The sequence below is a fragment of the Elephas maximus genome, chromosome 14, assembly GCF_024166365.1.
Source record: "Elephas maximus indicus isolate mEleMax1 chromosome 14, mEleMax1 primary haplotype, whole genome shotgun sequence".
Classification (NCBI taxonomy): domain Eukaryota; kingdom Metazoa; phylum Chordata; class Mammalia; order Proboscidea; family Elephantidae; genus Elephas; species Elephas maximus.
Genome location: NC_064832.1, coordinates 39,782,324 through 39,804,218, shown reverse-complemented (window position 1 = coordinate 39,804,218; position 21,895 = coordinate 39,782,324). Strand labels below are relative to the sequence as shown.

At 40.9% G+C, this 21,895-nt stretch overlaps 1 protein-coding gene across 2 annotated transcripts in view; it reads right to left on the bottom strand.

The window, feature by feature from the left end:
* Window positions 1-21,895, bottom strand: part of VWA8 (von Willebrand factor A domain containing 8) — a 481,697-nt gene that overhangs the window by 38,061 nt on the left and 421,741 nt on the right. For both annotated transcript variants that reach the window (XM_049853196.1, XM_049853197.1), the window contains one exon: window positions 1,448-1,573. In XM_049853196.1, coding sequence (XP_049709153.1) covers window positions 1,448-1,573 — 126 coding nt within the window. The remainder of the gene's footprint in view (window positions 1-1,447; window positions 1,574-21,895) is intronic.

The following is a 21,895-nucleotide window of genomic DNA, read 5'->3' as shown; positions in this document are numbered from 1 at the left end:
AAAATGTTATTAAAATGCCTTTTGCCTTGAGTAAGGTTTCAATTCTCTCTCTCCTTTCCAGCTACTGAACTACTACTTCTCTTTTCTTTTCTTGGCAGTCAAAGGCACTGAAGTGGTATCTGTCTAGCAGCAACTGCTAATTAAAACGTGAAACTCTCATGAGATTCAGTTTGATTTCGGACTCATGTCTGCCAATTTGCAGACATGCAAATTCAAAGACTTTAAAAACACTATGGGTATTACAGTGCGACGGTTTGAAAAAAATTCAATATATTTCTTAAAAGCTTGTTGAGGCCCTAAATTAAGAACAGTGCCACATATGCTTCCATGACTACTCACAATTTCAGCTGTATCTAAATACAATCGTTGACCACAATGAGTCAGTAAAGAAAGGAGTCATTGACTCATACCAAGGACACAGAAATGAGAACTCCTCAAATTACTAACAGATCCTCTCTGAATAAACATTTAAATTAGGTACATGACTCCCCTCCCGAGTCACTGCGCCCCCAGCTCTCAGTGGCTCGATGGCAATTCTGGTTTTTCAGGGATAGATGAAATCACAGATCTCCCTAGGAGCCTACATGTTTTACTTTATTTCCATTTTTTTTTTGGCTTTATATGGCAAATATTTTAAAATTATGGCTATCTAAAACTTTACATAGTCCAATTAGAGTAATTTCAGGGAGAATTTCTTCTTTTCTAAAAACTTTTCTTTAGTTGTATGATAGACAAAGATCTTCAAAGTAACAGAACCACAGAAAACCACTAAGATTGCTCTGGTGTTTTCACTTGAAATAACCCTTTCGGATTAATAGACACAGACAGGCTGGACGTCTTCAGTTTCCCCTCCTGCACTCCCTGCTCTGTGTCCTGGGAGGCTGATCTGTACCAACAGCATCAACCACTCTCTAGGCTGCCGGCTTCCAGTACATTCTGTCGATGGGCAGCACTGGCTGGAGATCAGAGGGTCGGGCTGGGATATTTGTTCCCTCGGCCCCCTCTCTGCTGTTGCCCATGGTTGGCTCTCCCTCGACTGAAGGCCAGACCTCTGCTCAGGCGGCCATCTCCACAATTACCTTCTCCAGGTTCCTGCAATGGCTGTTCCCACTGCCCTTTCAGGCCTCGGAGTGGCGCTAGATCCCTGCTGTTCCTTGCCCTAGAAGACTGCACTATTTCTGGTTTTCCTAGCCTTACATTTACCTTTGTAAACAGTCTTTTTTATTAACTGTTCTTTAAATTACCCAATTTGAGCATGCCATGTGTTTGTTGCTGGGACCTTGATTTGTATGATACATAGTATAATACACATATATTTTTTTCTATAGCGCTTTCCTTAGTTGCCATATTCAGGGTTTATGGTGTTTTGAGAAAGTCAGCAACTCGAGAAAGCAGGTTTCTGTAAAGAAGGTGGCACGATGCAGTTCTGAGGTTCACCATGACTTACTTGTGGCTCCAGCTCACCCCGGCGTTTGTAGATGGCTTTTTCTCCAGTGAGCCCATCAATGATCTTGGCGTCATCTAGTTCCCCAGTAGCTTGGTGTCGTAGCCACTGTCTTTCTTTACCTTTAGCCTACAACGACACGCACACGTTCTTGTTTTAATCAGTTCTGCAGGGTCTCTGACATACTTTATGCACAAATAACAGGAAACACCAGAAAACAAACAAAAACATCCAAATCTGTTGCCGTTGAGTCGATTCCGATTCATAGCAACCCTATAGGACACAGTGTAGAACTGCCACATGGGGTTTTCAAGGCTGTAATCTTTGAGGAAGCAGACGGCCACATCTTTCTCCTGTGGAGCACCTGGTGGGTTTGAACCGCTGACTTTTTGGTTAGCATCTGACGCTTAACCACTGTGCCCCCAGGGTTCCCTATATGAAACACACTGAGATTTTTTCAGTAAGTAATGGTTCTGCATGAACAGTTTCACAAGTGGACTGGTTTCTGCTCTGTTGACAAAGAAATACCCTTTGTGTAGATTTTGTCTGTTTTAACTGTTTTCACATATGGAACAATAATAAGCACTCACTTAAAGCACAGATCAATAGGAAAACAGTATGCAAATGAACCCCTGGGGACATACGCAGTATCTGGAAATGTACCGATGATGCAGTTCTTACAGGTTTTCTGTCCCAGTCCTCTTGAGAAAATTTATTAGGTAACAAAACAATCAGCTTGAATGTTAACATTGTCTGCAAGCACAGAGAAAACGTGATTTTTCAGAACTCTTCCTTTTGGAAAATGATTTGTTACTCAAGGTCTCCGTGACTTATAGAGCAAACGGAAACAGCTGAAAGCCACAGAACGTGAACATTTTATACTGCCTGTCCCTCTGATCTATTTTAAGAAACTTTCTGAATTGCTTTTCTACAGGTATTTCCACATAATACCTTCCCATAATAACTTAAAAATATGAGGTAGACTAAGATGGCAAAAAATTATAGTAGCCCAATCCAGGCATATATATTTATGACAGCCATATCAGGAGGTGGGAAGAATAGCTAAAATTTTTTATGCATGAAAAAAGAGTTAGTGGGTAAGAGCATGTGATCTGGAGTCAGATAGTCTGGTTCCAACCTTCCCTTCACCATTTATCAGCTGTGACCTTGGGCAAGTTACTTAACCTGTCTGCATCTCAGTCGCCTCATCTATAACATGAAAGTAACAGCAGTATCTACTGTAGCGAGCTACTCTGAAGGGTAATTGAGATACTACATGGAATGGACTAAGAGCCCAGCAATATATGATAGCTGCTATAATCAAAATAAAATAGTCATTATTTTATTATTAATTATAACAATCCATTTTTTATCATGATTAATAATAATTATTATTATCATCAGATGAAACATATTGTGGACAACCAAATCAACACAAATTCAGGCATGCTTCTATCACTGTTTCATTGCAGGTAGCTGTGTGATAGACTTGCCACTGAAAATACAAAGCCAAGCCTCAGGCCATTTGCCAACCAATCGATTCTAACTCATGGTGACCCCATGTTTGTCAGAGCAGAACTGTGCTTCTGATTTTCAGAAGTAGATCACCTGGCCTTTCTTTTGAGGTGCCTCTGGTAGACACAAACCTCCAACCTTTTGGTTAACAGATGAGTATGTTAAATGTTTGTGCCACCCAAGGACTCCAAGCCTCAAGTAGCCAGTGTCTATTTAAGGGATAGACCAGCCATTATACAAAGAAGCACGACACAATATAACCCTCAGTATTACTATACAGGTAGGCCCTGACTTCAACTGGGTTCTGTTCTGACAACTTTGTTGTATTTCAGTTCTGAACTTGATTGGATACCCTTTTTTTTTAAGTTTTCATTATTATTGTCTGTTGTTATTAGCATCTTTATAAATTCTATCTTTGAACATCTATGAGTGAACACCTGATAATAACATCAGCAAATTATGCACTGCAAGAGTGTATGTAATACATATTACTAATGATAAAAAAAAAAACTAAAAAAAAAGAAAAAGAAAAAAAAAAAGATGGGGAGGCAGGGCCAAGATGGAAGAGCAGTCAGACACTTCCTGTGGTCCCTCTTACAACAAAGACCCAAAAAACAAATGAATCGATTATATACGATAATATAGGAGCCCTGAACATCAAAGACAAAGTCAAGGAGTTGGACTGAGCAGCAAGGGGAGGGAGAGACAGTTCAGAAGCAGTGAGGATTTGCCAGTTCTGACCTGGCCAGCACTCTGCTGGCTGCATCAGCTGGTGCGAGTGGGCTGAGGCGAGCAGTAGTGCTCAGGACATGTTTTCTACATCGGGAGAAACCCAGTGGCGGAGAGTCTGCTCAAATCTCTGGAGCCAGGGAGAAGTGGCACTGAATTAAAGAAAGATAAGTACAAGCACCTAACCTACTGTGTGGGTTTGAAAAAAAAAATCCCTTCCTGCCCTTGGGAAGTAGCTCTCTCCATTTACCTGCCCCCTCCCCACTCTGCTCCAGGTCCTAGTCTGGCTTCAGTGATTGCTGCATCCCTGGATCAGAAGTAGGACCCATCTTGCACCCCCCCGAGCCAATCTCTGGGCTCTAGAGAGGGAACAAATTAACAAACAAGAAAAGATAATCTGCCAGCTCCCCTAAGCCAGGAATTTAGGGCAGGCTTCATTCCTTTGCCAAGTACAAGCATAAGGGGTCCATGGACTTTGAATGCCTTTCACCCCTGCCTACACCTGCGTGGGCTCATTTCAATAGTGTAGGCCCTCATTAGCATAGTACAACAGGGTATATTGAAGCCTATTTTCAACTGGACAGCTCTTAAGTGGGAGCCATAGAATCATGACATTTGACACTGCCCTGCCCATTAAGCAGGGTCCTCACCTACCCACAGCAGGAGCCTGAGGGCTGGTGGCTCCACCCACTCCACATAGCCACCTATGACAGGTGTCCAAGAATAAGCGGTGCCTCCCAGTCCTTATATCCAACAGCACTGGGTGCCCATAGTCTGGCTGTAAAACCCGTTCAACAATGTGCTCTAGAGAACAAGGACACCTTCCACCCAGACACTCAGGGGCAGCCATCAGCCCCCAGCCTTGCTCAGCACATGACCCCCTACTGCAGCCAGATACTTGTACCTACTCCACTCAGCCCTGCCTGTCTAGGACTGTAGGTGAAAGCCTACACCACATACTCAGTGATGGACGACCTTGATGCCTGAGCTAAATCCACACAAGAAAAGTAAATGGACTCCTGGGCTCACATACCTAGTAACAGCTCTAACCACCTGGTGACAGAATGTGAGAGCTTCAAAGATGCCAATAATCAAAGTAGCTCACATGACCAGCCTATTTGGGCATATCAAAACAAAACAAGAAGCTAGGACACAGTAAGTAAACATAAAATAAATAAATATAATAATTTATTGGTGGTTTAGGAAACCCCGGTGGCGTAGTGATTAAGTGTTAGGGCTTCTAACCAAAAGGTCAGCAGTTTGAATTCACCAGGTGCTCCTTGGAAACTCTATGGGGCACTTCTACTCTGTCCAATAGAGTCGCTATGAATTGAAATCGACTTGACAGCAATGGGTTTTGGTTTTGGTTATTGATGGCTCAGAGACAACAGTCAATATCAAATCACATAAAGAGGCAGACCATGATGGCTTTAGCAAGTGACCAAAACAAAGAACCAAGAAACCTCCCAGAGGAAGAGAATTTTTTGGAATTACTAGAGGTAGAATTCAAAAGATTAATATATAGAGCTCTTCAAGAAATCAGGTGGGAGATAAGGCAAAATGAAGACCAAGCCAAGGAATACACATAGACAAAGCAACAGAGGAACTTAGGAAGGTTATACAAATTTTTTTATTTTTTTTTCATATTTGTCACCATTTACAAATGTATTACTTATCGACATGTCTCTGTTTATTATCTACCTGCTCCGTTAGAAAGTAAGGTTCATGGGAGCAGAGCCCTTACCTGCCTTGTTTGCTGTTTTAAGCCAATTGTTAGAATAGCACCTGATAAAGAGTAGGTGTTCAATAAACAGTTGTTGAACAAAAGTTGTTGAACAAAACTGTTAAGTGATAAAAGTATGATATAAAAGTATGCATGTACAGTCTGATTTCAATTGTATTTTACTTATATACAAAGAAAATACATGGGAAAAAAAAAGGCCAAAATTCTAACAGTAGTTTTTTTTTCCTTGTGTTGTGGGTGATACTGTTTTCTTCTTTTTATTTTTCTGTATTTTCCGATTTTCATATAGTGAACTTGGGTTATTACTTTTATAATGAGAACTGAAATTTTTTTCTTTCTTTTCCCATAGAGATTTTTAAAGCATCCTTTCATATTTTTGTGAATCATACCTTAGAGACCAGCTTGCAGGTTACTGAGAGCAATGGTCCTCAAACACTAATGTGTACACAAATAACTTGAGGATCTTGTTAAAATGCAATTTCTGACTCAGTAGGTCTAGGACAGGGCTTGGGCCTCAGCGTTTCTAACAAGCTCCCAGGTGATGCCAATGTTGCCAAACCAAGGATCACACATTCAGGAGCAGGGACCTAGAGGACTCCTGGGGACTGTAAGTGCCCTACGCATTGCTCTTTGAAAACTGCTATATAGATGTAGACTAGCAAAGCCCTGGCCTCTCTCTGAGGTGCTCCTACCACAGGCAAACTACTGAAAGGGTAATGAGGTCTTTTCATTTTCACAGTGATGGCTGCAAATATTACTTTTCCCCTAGTGGAATATATACCAAATATCATCTTACTGAAAAAAAAAAAAAAAAAAAAATCTAGTTATAAATATTATATAATATAAATAGCTCTTTACTATGAAAAATCAACTTTCATTTCAGGAATGTAACTATCAAAACAAAGAATTAATCATGGTTAAAAGAAAAACAACATCAAATTAGGATTCAGCATATGGTGGTTCAGTGGTAGGCTTCTCACCTTCCATGTGGGAGACCTGGGTTCGACTCCAACCAACGCACCTCATGCGTAGCCACTACCCGTCTGTCAGTGGAGGCTGTGTGCTGTTATGATGCTGAACAGGTTTCAGCAGAGATTCCACACTAAGACTGACTAAGAAGAAAGGCCTGGTGACCTACTTCCAAAAATCAGTCAGTGAAAACCCTGTGGATCACAACGGTCTGACCCACAACTGCTCTTGGGGATGGCCCAGGACCAGGCAGTGTTTCATGTCCATGAATTGGAGGCAGGGGGAGGGGGACGACTCAGTGACAGCTAACAACAACAGAACAACAATCTAGGCTCATTCTGGGCAAGTCATAACATCCTCTGGGCTTCTGGAGTCCCATTTTCAAAATGAGAAAGTGCTGTATAAGGAAGGTCCATTCAAGGTGTTTAACAGTTTATACTTATTAACGAAACTCATTAGCATTTAGAGAATGATTTCCCAATTAATCTTTAACCTTTGCCTCTTCCTAATTATATCACAAAATAAATGGTAAGGACAGTAACACTTTCTCAAATAATTGGGAATTGCTTCCAACTTTCAGAAATAAACCATTAAAAGATAGTGAATAGTGACTTTGATGCAATGTGTTTTCCACTAATAGATCTTTCTGCCTGATATGTAGCAGGCAAAAGACCATAAGATGCAACAAATTATGGGAAAAATAATTTCTGAGGAAAACAGTTTATTCCATGCTTCTTTTGGTGGTTAGTCTTAATGCAGTTTTGTTTAAGCTAGTTTGCTATTCATATTAAACAAATTAAGAGGCTCAGGTGGACAATTTGTTACAGGAAATCAATTGTCTTTGCTCTTCAAACTTTACCCTGTCTCTTATCCAATTACCAGTACTCAGACCTAGCAGCTATGTAACTTGATGAAAATCTTTCATTTCATGCCCAGAGTTATGGGGATATTTATATCTCCTAAACAGCTGTTCTAGATTCTCAGCAATTCATATTGTCCTCCAAATTGGGATTGGGATAGAGCCAAAAAATATTAAACACAATTATACCAGAAACATCCTATGGTATGAATATACATCTTTGAAAAGTATCTAAAAAGAGCATTAATAAGCATGCAAACATACTTAAATAAAATATAGAAACAAAAGACCATAGCAAATGGTGAAAATTTTACTAAAAGCCATATCCAGAAAAGCATTCCATTAGACTTACATTTCAGACTGCCAAAGAATACCAGACAATTATACGCTTTACGCCAATCAGATATGAGCATGATCTTAATACATAAAAAATTATTTAGTGAATTATCCTCCAAATAATTTTATAAAGATCCTACTGTAATAAAATAATCTGGAGTGGTTATGGTTTACTAGTTTAGATATTTCTGTATTTGACTAGAGTCTCTGAGTAGTGGAAATGGTTCATGTACTTGGCTGCTAATCAAACGACAGAGGATCAAGTCTATCAGAAGAAAGGCTCGGTGATCTCCTCTTGAAAAATCGGCCGTTGAAAACCCTGCGGCGCACAGTTCTGTCTTGATACTCAGGAGGCCTCCGTGGGTTGAAGTCGACTCCACAGCAACTGGCTTTGGTTATGTTTGACTGAAGTGTCCCAGTGCCTTCATCACTTACCAGGGGAATGAATGCAGTTCTTCTCTGATTCTACTGAGCAGGTTTAGTATGTTTTATTGGCTTGTTCTAGTTGTTACCTTTTAAAACCAATTGATTATAAGGCAGGTCTTCATATTAAATCCTTATGAGAGGTTTGTAAAATCCTGCCTTATTGGTATCAATTTCTGATCAATGTTTGAAAGATAAATTGGTTTGTTTTTGCATCGTATGCAATAGAAAAGCTATTTCGTAGCCTGTCTCCCTGGTTAGTTCATTGTGTTAGGAATTTCCAAGATATTGTCAGGAAACAGTAGGATATTCTGACTTTCCCCAGAGAAAAGGAGGTAAGATTGAATTCCTTTATTCAAGCTGTGGGGCTCTGTCACATTAAAATTGTGTAACAGGTTTAAGTCACAAAAGTTCAATTATAAAAAATATGCTTAAGAACTAGCTGGAAAATAAAATTATCAGAAGACAGTATAGTGTCAGCTGGGGGCCTGAAGGGCCTTTCTTCTTGGTTAGAATTGGTTGTTTCAAAACTGAACCTGAGATAATGGAAAAATAATTGGAAAACATACTGGAAAAAACCCTGCCAAGATTAACGCCCTCCATATAAAAGTTAAAAATAGTTGTAAATTTTCTTTAAATCATACATATTTAAAAAAAAAAATCACCGAGTTGATTCCGACTCATAGCAACCCTATAGGAGAGAGTAGAACTGTCCTGTAGAGTTTCCAAGGAGCATCTAGTGGATTCGAATTGCTGACCTTTTGGTTAGCAGCCATAGCACTTAACTACTATGCCACCAGGGTTTCCAAATATATACGTAAAGGGGATGAAGGAAAGCACTATCAGTTAAAGGTACTATCATTTAATGAACATCACTATGTTAGGCTTTTATATACGTACTTTTATTTAATTGTTATAATTACTCTATATAAAGTAGGTAATGTTGTTGTTGTTGTATGCTGTTGAGCCAATTATGGCTCACAGTGACCCTATAGGACAGAGCAGAATTGCCCCATAGGGTTTCCTAGGCTGTAATCTTCATGGGAGCAGATCACCAGGTCTTTTCTTTCAAGGAGTGGCTGGTGGTTTTCAACTGCCAACCTTTTGGTTAGCAGCCAAGTGCTTAACCATTGTGCTACCAGGGCTCCAAAGTAGGCAATATCAACCTCATTTTAAAGATGACAGCTCTGAAGTTCAGAGTGGCTAAGTAACTTGACCAAGGCCACCCCCAGTAAATAGTGAAAGTTAAAACCAAGAATTAAAAAACAAACTCATGCTCTTCCCCACAAAGCCTTCCCTTGTTCTGTTCTCTCTTTCAATAAATGGCATTTTCAAGCCAAAACCCTGCCAGTCTCTCTCACTTTCCAAAACTACGCCATTCTCCTTGTCCTGCTGGTCCTATCATCTCTCCATCCCTGTGGTCAACCCCTTGCTTTCTACAACCATCTATGCCCTGGATTTCAATGGCCTCCCCATATCCCTCCTAAGCCACTCTCCCCTTTCTAGTTAGAGGGAGTCTTTTAAAAGTGCAAATCTGGTCATTTTGCTCCCCAGGTTAAAACTTTTGAATGGTCTCCTCTGACCTTAGGATAAAGTTCAGTCACCTACAAGACTGACCCTTCAGTTCATCCTGGACCCCTCACCCTGGCTGTGTGCTCCAGCCACTTGGGCCTTTTAGTCCTTTACTATATCACATTCTTTCCTACCACAGGGCCTTTGAACAAGCTGCACCCTCCATCTGGAACCCTGTCCTCATCCCTCAGTCACTTCCTCTGAATCCTTTAGGTCTCATCTCAAATGCCACTTCCTCAGGGAAGCCTGTCCTGATCCCTTGGTCAAGGTCAGGTTCCTTTTTTCTGTGATTTCATAGAAATGTGTTCCTTTCCTTTAGCAGCCCTTACCTCAGCTTACAGTTCTATCTTCGTTAGTGTGGCTGTCTGCTTTGCTTATTAGACTGTAGCTCGATGAGTATGGGGACTACCTGTCTCCTCAGAGCCCAGCACAGAGTCTGGCACCCCATGATGGGCTCCAAAAACACTTGTTGATGGAAAGAAGGTCTACCCTAGTCCAAAAGCCTGGACTCTTTCTACCATACCATCCTATATCCCCAAAGGAAGTAAAAACTATTTAACAATTTATAAATACAATTTTCTAAGTACTTCAGTGTCTCTGAAACTTTTCCACCAAAGCATTTCAAAAGGCAGAGGAGAGAGGACTGAAGCAGAATCTGAAGTGCCTGACAAAAGGCTGAATTTTGTCTTACGGTTCATAAGAATGCATACGCTTGATTGTGTAGTATGACCATAAGTGTTTTAATAAAAATATAATGGGATTCCTCTACCCCATCTTAGAATAAAATTGAGGCTCCACCTCCACCAGACTGAGTCCAGAACAAGTAGATGGTGCCTGGCTACCACCATTGACTGCTCTGACAGGGATCACAATAGAGGGTACTGAACAGAGCTGGAGAAAAATGTAGAACAAAATTCTAACTCACATAAAAAAGGAAAAAAGACCAGACTTACTGACAGAGACTGGAGAAACCCTGAGAGTATGGCCCTGGACACCCTTTTAGCTCAGTAATGAAGTCACTCCCGAGGTTCACCCTTCAGCCAAAGATTAGACAGGCCCATAAAATAAAACGAGACTAAAGGGGTACACCAGCCCAGGGGCAAGGACTAGAAGGCAGAAGGGGACAGGAAAGCTGGTAATAGGGAACCCAAGGTCAAGAAGGGGAAAGTGTTGACATGCCATGGGGTTGGTGTCATGGATTGAATTATATCCGCCCCCCCCCAAAATTTGTGTATCAACTTGGTTAGGCCATGATTCCCAGTATTGTATGGCTGTCCTCCATTTTGTGATTGTAATTTAATGTTGAGGATTAGGGTGGGATTGTAACACCACCCTCACTTCTGATCCAAGGTAAAGCGAGTTTCTCTGGGGTGTGGCCTGCACCACTTTTTATCTTTCAAGAGATAAAAGGGAAGCAAGCAGAGAGTTGGGGACCTCATACCACCAAGACAGCAGTATTGGGAGCAGAGCACGTCCTTTGGACCCGGGGATCTCTGTGCCTGAGAAGCTCCTTGACCAGAGGAGATTGAGGACAGGGACCTTCCTCCAGAGCCGACAGAGTGAGAAAGCCTTCCCCTGGAGCTGATGCCCTGAATTTGGACTTTTAGCCTACTTTACTGTGAAGAAATAAATTTGTGTTAAAGCCATTCACCTGTGGTATTTCTGTTATCGCAGCACTAGATAACTAAGACAGTTGGTAATCAATGTCATAAAACAATATGTGCACTGTTTAACGAGAAGCTAGTTTGTTCTGTAAACCTTCATCTAAAGTACAATAATAGAGGGGGAAAGGAGCTGGTTGAATGGACACATGAAATACAGGGTGGAGAGGAGTGTGCTGTCACATTGCAGGGAGAGCAGCTAGGGTCCCATAACAATGTGTGTGTAAATTTTTGTATGAGAAACTGACTTGAATTGTAAACTTTCACTTAAAGCACAATAAAAATAAACAAATAAATACATTAATTTTAAAAAGTACAATAATGATGAAAATAAAGTACAAAACAAAAAACAAAACAAAAAAAAACCTGAGGCTCTAGGGAGAGGTTCAGTGTTTATCCCTGGCTTTTCCTCATGTCTGCCAAACCCTTTTACTTTAAAAAAAAAAAAAAAAAACCCATTGCTGTCAAGTTGATTCTGACTCATAGCAACCCTATAGGACAGAGTAGAACTGCCCCATAGAGTTGCCAAGGAACGCCTGGTGGATTTGAACTGCCGGCCTTTTGGTTAGCAGCCGTAGCACTTAACCACTATGCCGCCAGGGTTTCTACTTTATCTGTGTTAATTTGTTTAGTTCTCACAACAGCACTGTGTGATAAATTTTACAGATTTTCCTACCACCATCAAAACCAGATGCCTTGAGTCAATTCTGACTCATAGCCACCCTAAAGGTCAGACAGAGTAGAGCTGCCCTACAGGGTTTCCAAGGCTGTAATCTTTACAGAAGCAGACTGCCACATCTTTCTCCCACAGAGTGGCTGGTGGGTTTGAACTGCCAAGCTTTCAGTTAGCAGCCAAGTGGTTAACCACTGCACCACCAGGGCTACTAAATAGCAAAGCTCGGGTTTGGAACCTAGGTGTAATTCCACAGCCTATGTACCTTTCCAGTATTTTCCAAAGAAGGTTAGAATCACATTGACAGAGCAACAGTTAGGTTGATGGCTTGAGTGACACAACAATGGATACTCTACTTTGAGCTAAAATCTATGATGTAGAATATTTGTCACATAACTCAAGTGTGAAAATTCTGGTGGCACAGTGGTTCAGAGCTACAGCTGCTAACTAAAAGGTGGGCAGTTCGAATCCACTAGGCACTCCTTGGAAACCCTATGGGGCAGTTCTGCTCCATTCTTTACTGTCGCTACGAATTGGAATTGACTCTATGGCAACAGGTTTTACAGGTAACCCAAGTGTACTCACTGGAACGCCACAGGAATGGGCCAGCTGGCTTTCCTCCCCGGCTACCAGAGGCTGGGCCCCTCACCGCTTCGAGGCCCGAGCTCTCCCTGGCTCTGACAGCTACCAGTTGCCACTGAGCTGACTCCAGCTCACGGCGACCCCATGTGCGTCAGAGTAGAACTGCGTTTCATAGGGTTTATCGCGGCTGGCTTTTCAAAAGGAGATCTCCAGGGCTTTCTTCTGAGGAGCTTCTGGGTAGGCTTGAGCCTCCAACCTTTTGGTTAGCAGCCAAGCTCTAGCCTTGAAGATAGTCTTTTCTTGTCTGTCCAAACAAGACAATAACAAAGCCCCAAATCCCAAATCCACCCTAAAAAATACCACTATGTCCCTGCAACCTCCTATTGGTCCATCATAGAAGATACAAAGGAAGCAAGAAGAGAAAGCAGCCCTCTGATGGCTGAGGATGTAGAGATTTTTCAGAAGGTGAAAAAGCTCACTGCCACCATGGAGTCTGCTCTGTAGGAACAGTGCAAATGACCCAGGGTGTCTTCTAAAACAGTGGGATTTTGGCTTGGTGAATTCTGCAAAGTCAAGGCACTGCAAATATATTTCACCCTTATCACACTCATTCCTTCTCTTTTGTAGTGGTAGCTGCAGGAAATGAGAACTTTCACAATGAAAACTGTAAACTTTAAAAGAGAAAAAACTCAAAGCTATGGAATTTAGGCTTCTTATTAGACCAGTGGGGCCCTGGTGGTATAGCGGTTAAGTGCTTGGCTGCTAACCAAAAGTTTAGTGGTTTGAATCCAGCTGCTCCTTGGAAACCCTATGGGGCAGTTTTATTCTGTCCTATAGGGTCACTACAAGTCAGAATTGACTCAATGGCAACCGGTTTGGTTTTTTCATTAGAACCGTAAGGGCCCCTGGTGGCAGAGTAGTTATGAGCTCAGCTGCTAACCAAAAGGTTGGCAGTTGGAATCCACCAGCCTCTCCTTGGAAACCCTATGGGGCAGTTCTACTCTGTCCTATAGGGTTGCTATGAGTTGGAATTGACTCAACAACAATGGGCTTTTGGTATTAGACCTGTGGGTACCTTTTCCATAACTGGATTTGGTCATTTGGGCTGAGGAAGTCTGTGCTTAGCATCCAGAGGTGCTGTGACAGAGTAAGGCATAAGAAGGGGATTATGTATTGTGTGAATTAGGGGACTCTGAGGGGAAGAGGCACAAGTGATGAGAAGCAGTACAGCCTTGATCCAGTGAAGGATGCTGAACGACTAATCCAACAACACTGTGGAATTTTTCTTTTGCTGATGTCGTTGTTGTTAGATGCTGTTGAGTTGATTTCGACTCATAGTAACCCTGTAGGACAGAGTAGAACTGCCCCATAAGGTTCCCAAGGAGCAGCTGGTGGATTCAAACCACTAACCTTTTCACTAGCAGCCAAATGCTTGACCAAGGTATCATGGATCTAATAAACCAAAAAACCAAACCCACTGCCGTGGAATTGATTCCAACTCATAGTGACTCTGTAGATTGAGTCCTGCCTCATTAACGTAACTGCCTCTAATCCTACCTCATTAACATCATTAAAAAAAAAATCCATTGCTGTCCAGTCGGTTTAATTCATAGATCCTATAGGACAGAGTAAAACTGCCCCACAGTGTTTCCAAGGAGCACCTGGGGGATTCGAACTGCCAACGTTTTGGTTAGCTCTTAACCACTATGCCATCAGGGTTTTCAAGGATCTAATAAGAGGCCTAAAAACCATAGCTCTGAGCTTTTTCTCTTGTAAAGTTCACAGTTTTCATTGTGAAAGGTCTCATTTCCTGTTGCTACTACTGCAAAAGAGAAGGAATGAGTGGGACAAGGGTGAAATATATTTGCAATGCCTTTGACTGCCACATCTTTCTCCCAAGGAGTGACTTGTGGGTTTGAACCGCTGACCTTTCTGTTAGCAGCTGAGCACTATCATGCCACCACAGCTCCTTTCTTTTGGTGTTCACGCTGATAATTAACACTTTGTAAAAATGGCAAAAGGGGACATGTTCATATTATTGCCCTGGATAAGGAGGATACAGAATTATAAAATAGTTACATTTTCCTTAGAAAATTTTCTGCTGTCTCTGGATTCAGCATCATGTAAGAACCTAGGGATTTCTGGTCTTAATTTCTCATGTTGATATTACTTCCTTTCCTATATATGATTATCACCCCTTAAGGTACTCTCTAGCTTGAAGATTATATACTCCAATAAAAGAAAAGGATTTCATAAAGTCTGGGGTGAGAATAAAGGAGAGGGGCAAGTAATTTTGAATAAATCTGCTACTTTCTTTATGTTCTTCTTTTAATTTTGGTAAACCAAGAATTAGCCAGTGAAAACCTTATGAATAGCAGTGGAACACTGATATAGTGCCAGAAGATGAGCCCCCCAGGTTGGAAGGCACTCAAAATACGACTGGGGAAGATTTACCTCCTCAAAATGGAGTCGACCTTAATGATGTGGATGGAGTCAAGCTTTCAGGACCTTCATTTACTGATGTGGCACAACTCAAAATGAGAAGAAACAGCTGCAAACATCCATTAATAATTGGAACCTGTAACGTACAAACTACGAATCTAGGAAAATTAGAAACTGTCAAAAATGAAATGGAACGCATAAACATCGATATCCTAGGCATTAGTGAGCTGAAATGGACCAGTATTGGTCATTTTGAATCAGCCAATTATACGGTCTACTATGCCAGGAATGACAACAAATGGTGTTGCATCCGTCATCAAAAAGAACACTTCAAGATCTATCCTGAAGTACAATTCTATTAGTGATAGGACAATATCCATACATCTACAAGGAAAACCAGTTTATTAACCAGCTATTATTCAAATTAACACACCAACCACTAAGACCAAAGATGAAGAAACCAAAGATTTTAACAACTTCTGCAGTCTGAAATTGATCAAACAAGTAATCAGGATACACTGATAATTACCAGTGATTGGAATACAAAAGTTGGAAACAAATAAGAAGTATCGGTAGTTGGAAAATATGGCCTCAGTGATAAAAATGATGCCAGAGATCGCATGACTGAATTTTGTGAGACCAATGACTTCACTGCAAATACCTTTTTCACCAACATAAACGGTGACTATACACATGTACCTCACCAGGTGGAACACATAGGAATCAAGTCGACTACATCTGAGGAAAGAGATGGCAGAAAAGCTCAATATCATCAGTCAGAACAAGGCCAGGGGCTGACTGTGGATCACTCATAAGCAAGTTCAAATTGAAACTGAAGAAAATTAGAACAAGTCCACAAGATTCAAAGTACGAACTTGAGTATATCCCATCTGAATTTAGAGAGCATCTCAAGAATAGATTTGACATATGGAACACTAACAACTGAAGACCAGACAAGTTGTGGAATGACATCAAAGACATCATACATGAAGAAAGCAAGAAGTAATTAAAAAAACAGGAAAGAAAAAAAAAAAACTGAAATGGATGTCAGAAGAGACTCTGAAACTTGCTCTTGAACGTTGAGTGGCTAAAGTAAAAGGAAAAAAATGGTGAAGTAAAAGATGAACAGATGATTTCAAAGGGCAGCTCAAGAAGAGAAAGTAAAGTATTATGATGACATGTGCAAAAACTGGGAGATGGAAAACCAAAACAGAAGAACAAGCTCAGCATTTCTCAAGCTGAAAGAACTGAAGAAAAGATTCAAGCCTCACGTTGCAGTACTGAAGGATTCTATAGGGAAAATATTAAATGACTCAGGAAGCATCAAAAGAAGATGAAAAGAATACACAGAGTCACTATACCAAAAAGGATTGGTCAACGTTCAATCATTTCGGGATGTAACATATGATCAGGAGCCGATGGTACTAAAGGAAGAACTCCAAGCTGCACTGAAGGTGTTGGCGAAAAACAAGGCTCCAGAAACTGGCAGAATACGAACTGAGATGTTTCAACAAACAGATGCAGCACTGGAAGTGCTCACTTGTCCATACCAAGAAATTTGGAAGACGGCTACCTGGCCAACCGAATGGAAGAGATTTACACCTATTCCCAGGAAAGGTGATCCAACCGAATGCAGAAATTACTGAACAATATCATTAATACCACATGCCAGCGAAATTTTGCTCAAGATCATTCAAATGCAGCTGCAGCAGTATATCAACATGGAACTGCCAGAAATTCAGGCTGGACTCAGAAGACGATGTGGAAGCAAGGATATCACTGCTGATGTCAGATGGATCCTGGCTGAAAGCAGAGAATACCAGAAAGATGTTTACCTACGTTTTATTGACTATGCTAAGGCATTCGACCTTATAGACCATAACAAATTATGGATAACATTGTGGAGAATGAGAATTGCAGAACACTTAATTGTGCTCATGAGGAATCTGTACATGGATCAAGAGGCAGTCATTGGAACAGAACAAGGGAATACTGCATGGTTTGAAGTCAGGAAGGGTGTGTATCAGGGTGGTATCCTTTCATACTTATTCAATCTGTATGCTTGAGACCAGGGTGGAGTGACAGAGATATTCGTGAGGGAACATCATGAGCCTCGAGCAAAGGCCAGAACACCACACCCTGGAAAAGAACCTATTATCAGCAGTATTAACTAGGGCTTGCCTAGCTCACTTAACCTCAAGGCTGTTTTTCTTGAGCAACCAAGTGGTGAGCATGCGCCTAAAGAAGGGGATGACCGCTATATGACCTTCCACCAAAGGCAGAAGTGAGCAAAAGTTCCTCTCAGGGAATCGAACTATGATCTTAACAAAAAGACCTTAACTAGGCACGTGCAAAAGTTACGTGGCAGGTGCTATGCTGAACAAGAGCAACTCCATCTTGAAAGAAATAATGTGCATGCACCTCATTATAATAAACCATACCCCTTCCTAGAAGATCATGCCTATTTCTAGGAAGCTATGAATAAAGATGACACGATTATCCTACCCTAAACTATAAGAGCTGTAACCTCCCTGACTCTGGTGAGTCAGTCTTTTAGAGAGGATTATTCCCCCGCTGACTCTTATTACACAAGTGAAATAAACTTGCCAAAGTTATGACCAACTCTGTCCCCCTCATGTATTCCTACGTGGGGAAAGACAAGGACTTTGTGTCAACTGGATATCAGTAACATGCTGAGAAAGTAATCGGAGAAGCTGGACTATATGAAGAAGAATGGGACATCAGGAGTGGACGAAGACTCATTAACAACCTGTGTTACGCAGATGACACAACCTCCCTTGCTGAAAGGGAAGGACTTGAAGCACTTACTGATGAAGATCAAGGATCACAGCCATCAGTACGGATTACACCTCAACATAAAGAAAACAAAAATCCTCACAACTAGACCAACAAGCAACATCATGATAAATGGAGAAAAGATTGAAGTTGTCAAGGATTTCGTTTTACTTGGATCCACAATCAATATCCACGGAAGCAGCAGTCAAGAAATCAAAAGATGTCACCTTGAGGACTAAGATGCCCCGACCTAATCCATGATGTTTTCAATTGCCTCATATGCATGTGAAAGCTGAACAATGAATAAGGAAGACCGAAGAAGAACTGATGCCTTTGAATCGTGGTATTGGCAAAGAATATTGAATATACCATGGACTGCCAAAAGAACAAACAAATCTGTCTTGGAAGAAGTACAGCCAGAATGCTTCTTGGAAACAAGGATGGCAAGACTGTGTCTCATACTTTGGACATGTTCTCAGGTGGGATCAGTCCCTGGAGAAAGACATCTTGCTTGGTAAAGTAGAGGGTCAGTGAAAAAGAGGAAGATCCTCAATGAGATGAACTGACACAGTGGCTGCAACAATGGGCTCAAGCATAGCAACAATTGTGAGGATAGCACAGGACTGGGCAGTGTTTCATTCTGTTGTGCATAGTGTCACTACAAGTCAGAACTGACTCGATGGCACCTAACAACAACATAAATAATGCCACTATGAATATTCCTGAACATTCTGGGTCACACGGTATGGTATGGATATGTTCACCTTTAGCAGAGACTGATAAGCAGTTTTCCAAAGTGGTTTTTCCAATTTACATTCCCATCAGTAGTGTAGGAGAGTTTCATTTGCTCATATCCTCAAACACTTGATATTGATAGTTTCTTTTTAGAAAATTTTAGCCATTCTGTGGGTGTATAGTATACTGTCTTTTTTTTTTTTTAATTTTATTTTTCACATCTTTGACAAAACCCATGTTAAACTGTTCACTGTAGATTAGTAAGTAAACAAAACTATTTTATTGTTGAGAATATACACAGCAAAACACACCAATTCAACAGTTTCTACATGTACAATTTAGTGACATTGTGTAGTGGATTGAATTATGTCCCCCAAAAATGTGTGTATCAATTTGGCTGGGTCATGATTCCCAGTATGTGTGATTTTCCTGTATTTTGTAAATCCTGCCTCTATGATGTTAATGAGGGAGGATGGGCGGCATTTGTGTTAGTGAGGCAGGACTCAACCTACAAGATTTGATTGTGTCCTGAGGCAATTTCTTGAGCGCTAAAAGGAAAGGGGAGCAAGCAGAGAATGGGGACTTCATACCACCAAGAAAGCAGTGCTGGGAGCAGAGCCTGTCCTTTGGACATGGGGTGCCTGCGTGGAGAAGCTCCCAGTCAGGGGGCAGATTAATGAGAAGGCCGACAGAGAGAGAAAGGCTTCCCCTGGAGCCGACACCCCAAATTTGGACTTTTAGCCTGCTTTACGGTGAAGAAATAAATTTGTCTTTGTTAAAGCCACCCACTTGTGGTATTTCTGTTACAGCGGCACTAGATGACTAAGACAATTATTACATTCTTTGAATTGTGCAACAATTGTCACCCTCCTTTTGAGTTGTTCCTCCCTCATTAACATAAACTCGCTGCCCCCTAAGGTTCCTATCTAATCTTTCGAGTTGCTGTTGTCAAATTGATCCCATATGGATAGTTCTTAAAAGAGCATAACGCTCAAGACAGACCTTTTTTTATTAGTTAAGTCAAACTCTTGCTTGGTTTTAAGAAGACTTCAGGGAATATTTTTGGTTTAAGGTTTAAAGATTATCTCAGGGAAATGGTTTCAGGGGTTCTCCATCCTCCATGACTCCAGAAAGTATGGAGTCCGTGAGAATTTGAAATTCTGTTCTGAGTTTGTCCCCTGTTTGTTCAGGATTCTTCTATGGAGTTTTTGATAGAAATGTTCAGTAATGGTAGCCGGGCACCATCTAGTTCTGCTTTTGTGGCATCGGAGGCAGTTTTTCATGGAGGCCATCAGCCACACATTCCATAGCCTCCTCCTGTTCCTGATGCTCCTTCTTCCTCTGTTGCTCCAGGTGAATAGAGACCAGTTGTTGTGCCATAGATGGTAGTATATGTTCTTTGATTTTATTTCTATTTTAAGATAAATGAATTATTTTGGTGCTACTTGTCAGTGATGAAACCAGTAGTTTCTGTTTCAGTCTTGAGAAGTGAAAGAATGTACCAGCTGTCTGATTCAAAACTACTGGGCACAAAGGCGTTTTTATAATCATAGCACAGTTCATTTGTTTTCAGGTGTACGACTTGCAATAAATGTTGTTGTTGTTACTAGATGCTTCGAGCTGATTCTCAGTCATGACGACACCGTACGTGCAGAGTGGAATTGCTCCATAGGATTTTCCAGGCTCTGACCTTTTGGAAGTGTATAACCAGGACCTTCTTCTGAGTTGCCTCTGGGTGGATTCAAAGGGCCAACCTTTCGGCTAGTAGTCTAGCGATTAAGTGCTTGTGCCACCTGGCTGATAATTTTTTATCTATCATCCAGCTAGTCTGGCAATATTTGGAGGCTCAGAACAGGAGGAGGTCTGTCAGAATGGATGTTCTTTGGGCAATGGGCTAGACGGGGAACTCTTTAAAAATTGACAAAGGATGAAATATAAATATTTATTATTTTAGACTGTGTATATAAAAGCTTCTGTATTTTATGGGATTTACAGAACTACTTCTTTAGATAGTAAGTTACTACTGGGTTTAAATACATGCTTTTATTTATAACAAAGGTGTTATAAATATGTTCTTTACTGTATAAACCTATTGCATGAAACAAGGTAACCTTGTAAATATGCCCATCTGTTTTGTATTATACAATGAAGTCATACTAATGAGAACTCATATATAAAGCTAGCTTGCCCTAGTAAAAAGTCTATGTTACAGACTCTTTCTAAAAAAGAAATATAGTTCTATTACTCTTATGTAAAGAACATTTAGGCTAACTGAAATGCTCAGAGAATGACGTATTCTGGTTAATTCTTTTTCTGGGAAATAGTTGGTTAGCCAGATATATATATATATACATAATTTTTTTTTTTTTTACTTGTGCTTTCAGGACTTCCAGGGGCACAAACTTATATACACTATTGTCTAATTTACAATGGAATGCTGCTGTACACATTCAGTTTTATAATTCTGTGAGTCAGATAATGCCTAGTGTATGACGCATAGTTCAGGTTACACAGACACTTGCATCCTACGATCAGACATTCTGGGTCTATGAGGGCTCGGTATCAAAAAGGCATAAACTTTTTTTCAAATGGAATATAGTTATTGGTGAAAGGAGGCATAGCCTTAGATGAAAAACCTTGGGATCTGCACTGATTTTTCCTATTAAGGCTCACTGAACGTTCCACATAGCATTTCCCTCTGCCACAGGCACTTCCAGGCTCACCGGGTCTGCTGAATCCTAAGGCCCAACTGGTAGTGCAGCTTGCACGATAGCCTGGACCTGCTGCAAAGCTTTTTTTTGCTCCACCCCTACGCAAAACTGGCAACACTATGGGTTACCAGGAAAATGGGACACAGCAAAAAAAGCCAACATGATTTTGCTTCCAAAATCCAAAAAGCCCTACCAAAAGAAATTTCCCTTGTATGTCATATTTTGAGATGCAAGGCTCATCACTGTGACTCACTGCAGAACGGGTATGCAAATGTTCACCAGGCTGCTGGGCCCCTACAAATTACACCAATGCAGCAGGCGATGCTTTTACTGTGGCGCCTATCGTGTTGTTGTGGCACCTGACAACAGTATCTTCTTTCCTCAGGCCTATGTTTCTCTTATTAACACAAGTAGGGTATTCATTACTTTCTACCTATCAAGTTTAATTATTTTAATATGAATAGAACGGACTATCAAGATGCTCTGTGGAACACCCCTCTGGAATTTGTCATGGGAGAGAAAATCAGAGTTGTCATAGTCTTGAGGTCACGCAGTGAAATGTTGTTCTTGACATGTGAAAGGCAAGTGCTTCTGATTATCTTTGCTGATAAGGATGGCAGGAGAAAAAGAAAGCACTTGCTAGGGCAGTTGCTATAGCCCACTTGCGAGTAGTTATTTGGTTTATTTTAGTAATAACGTCACAT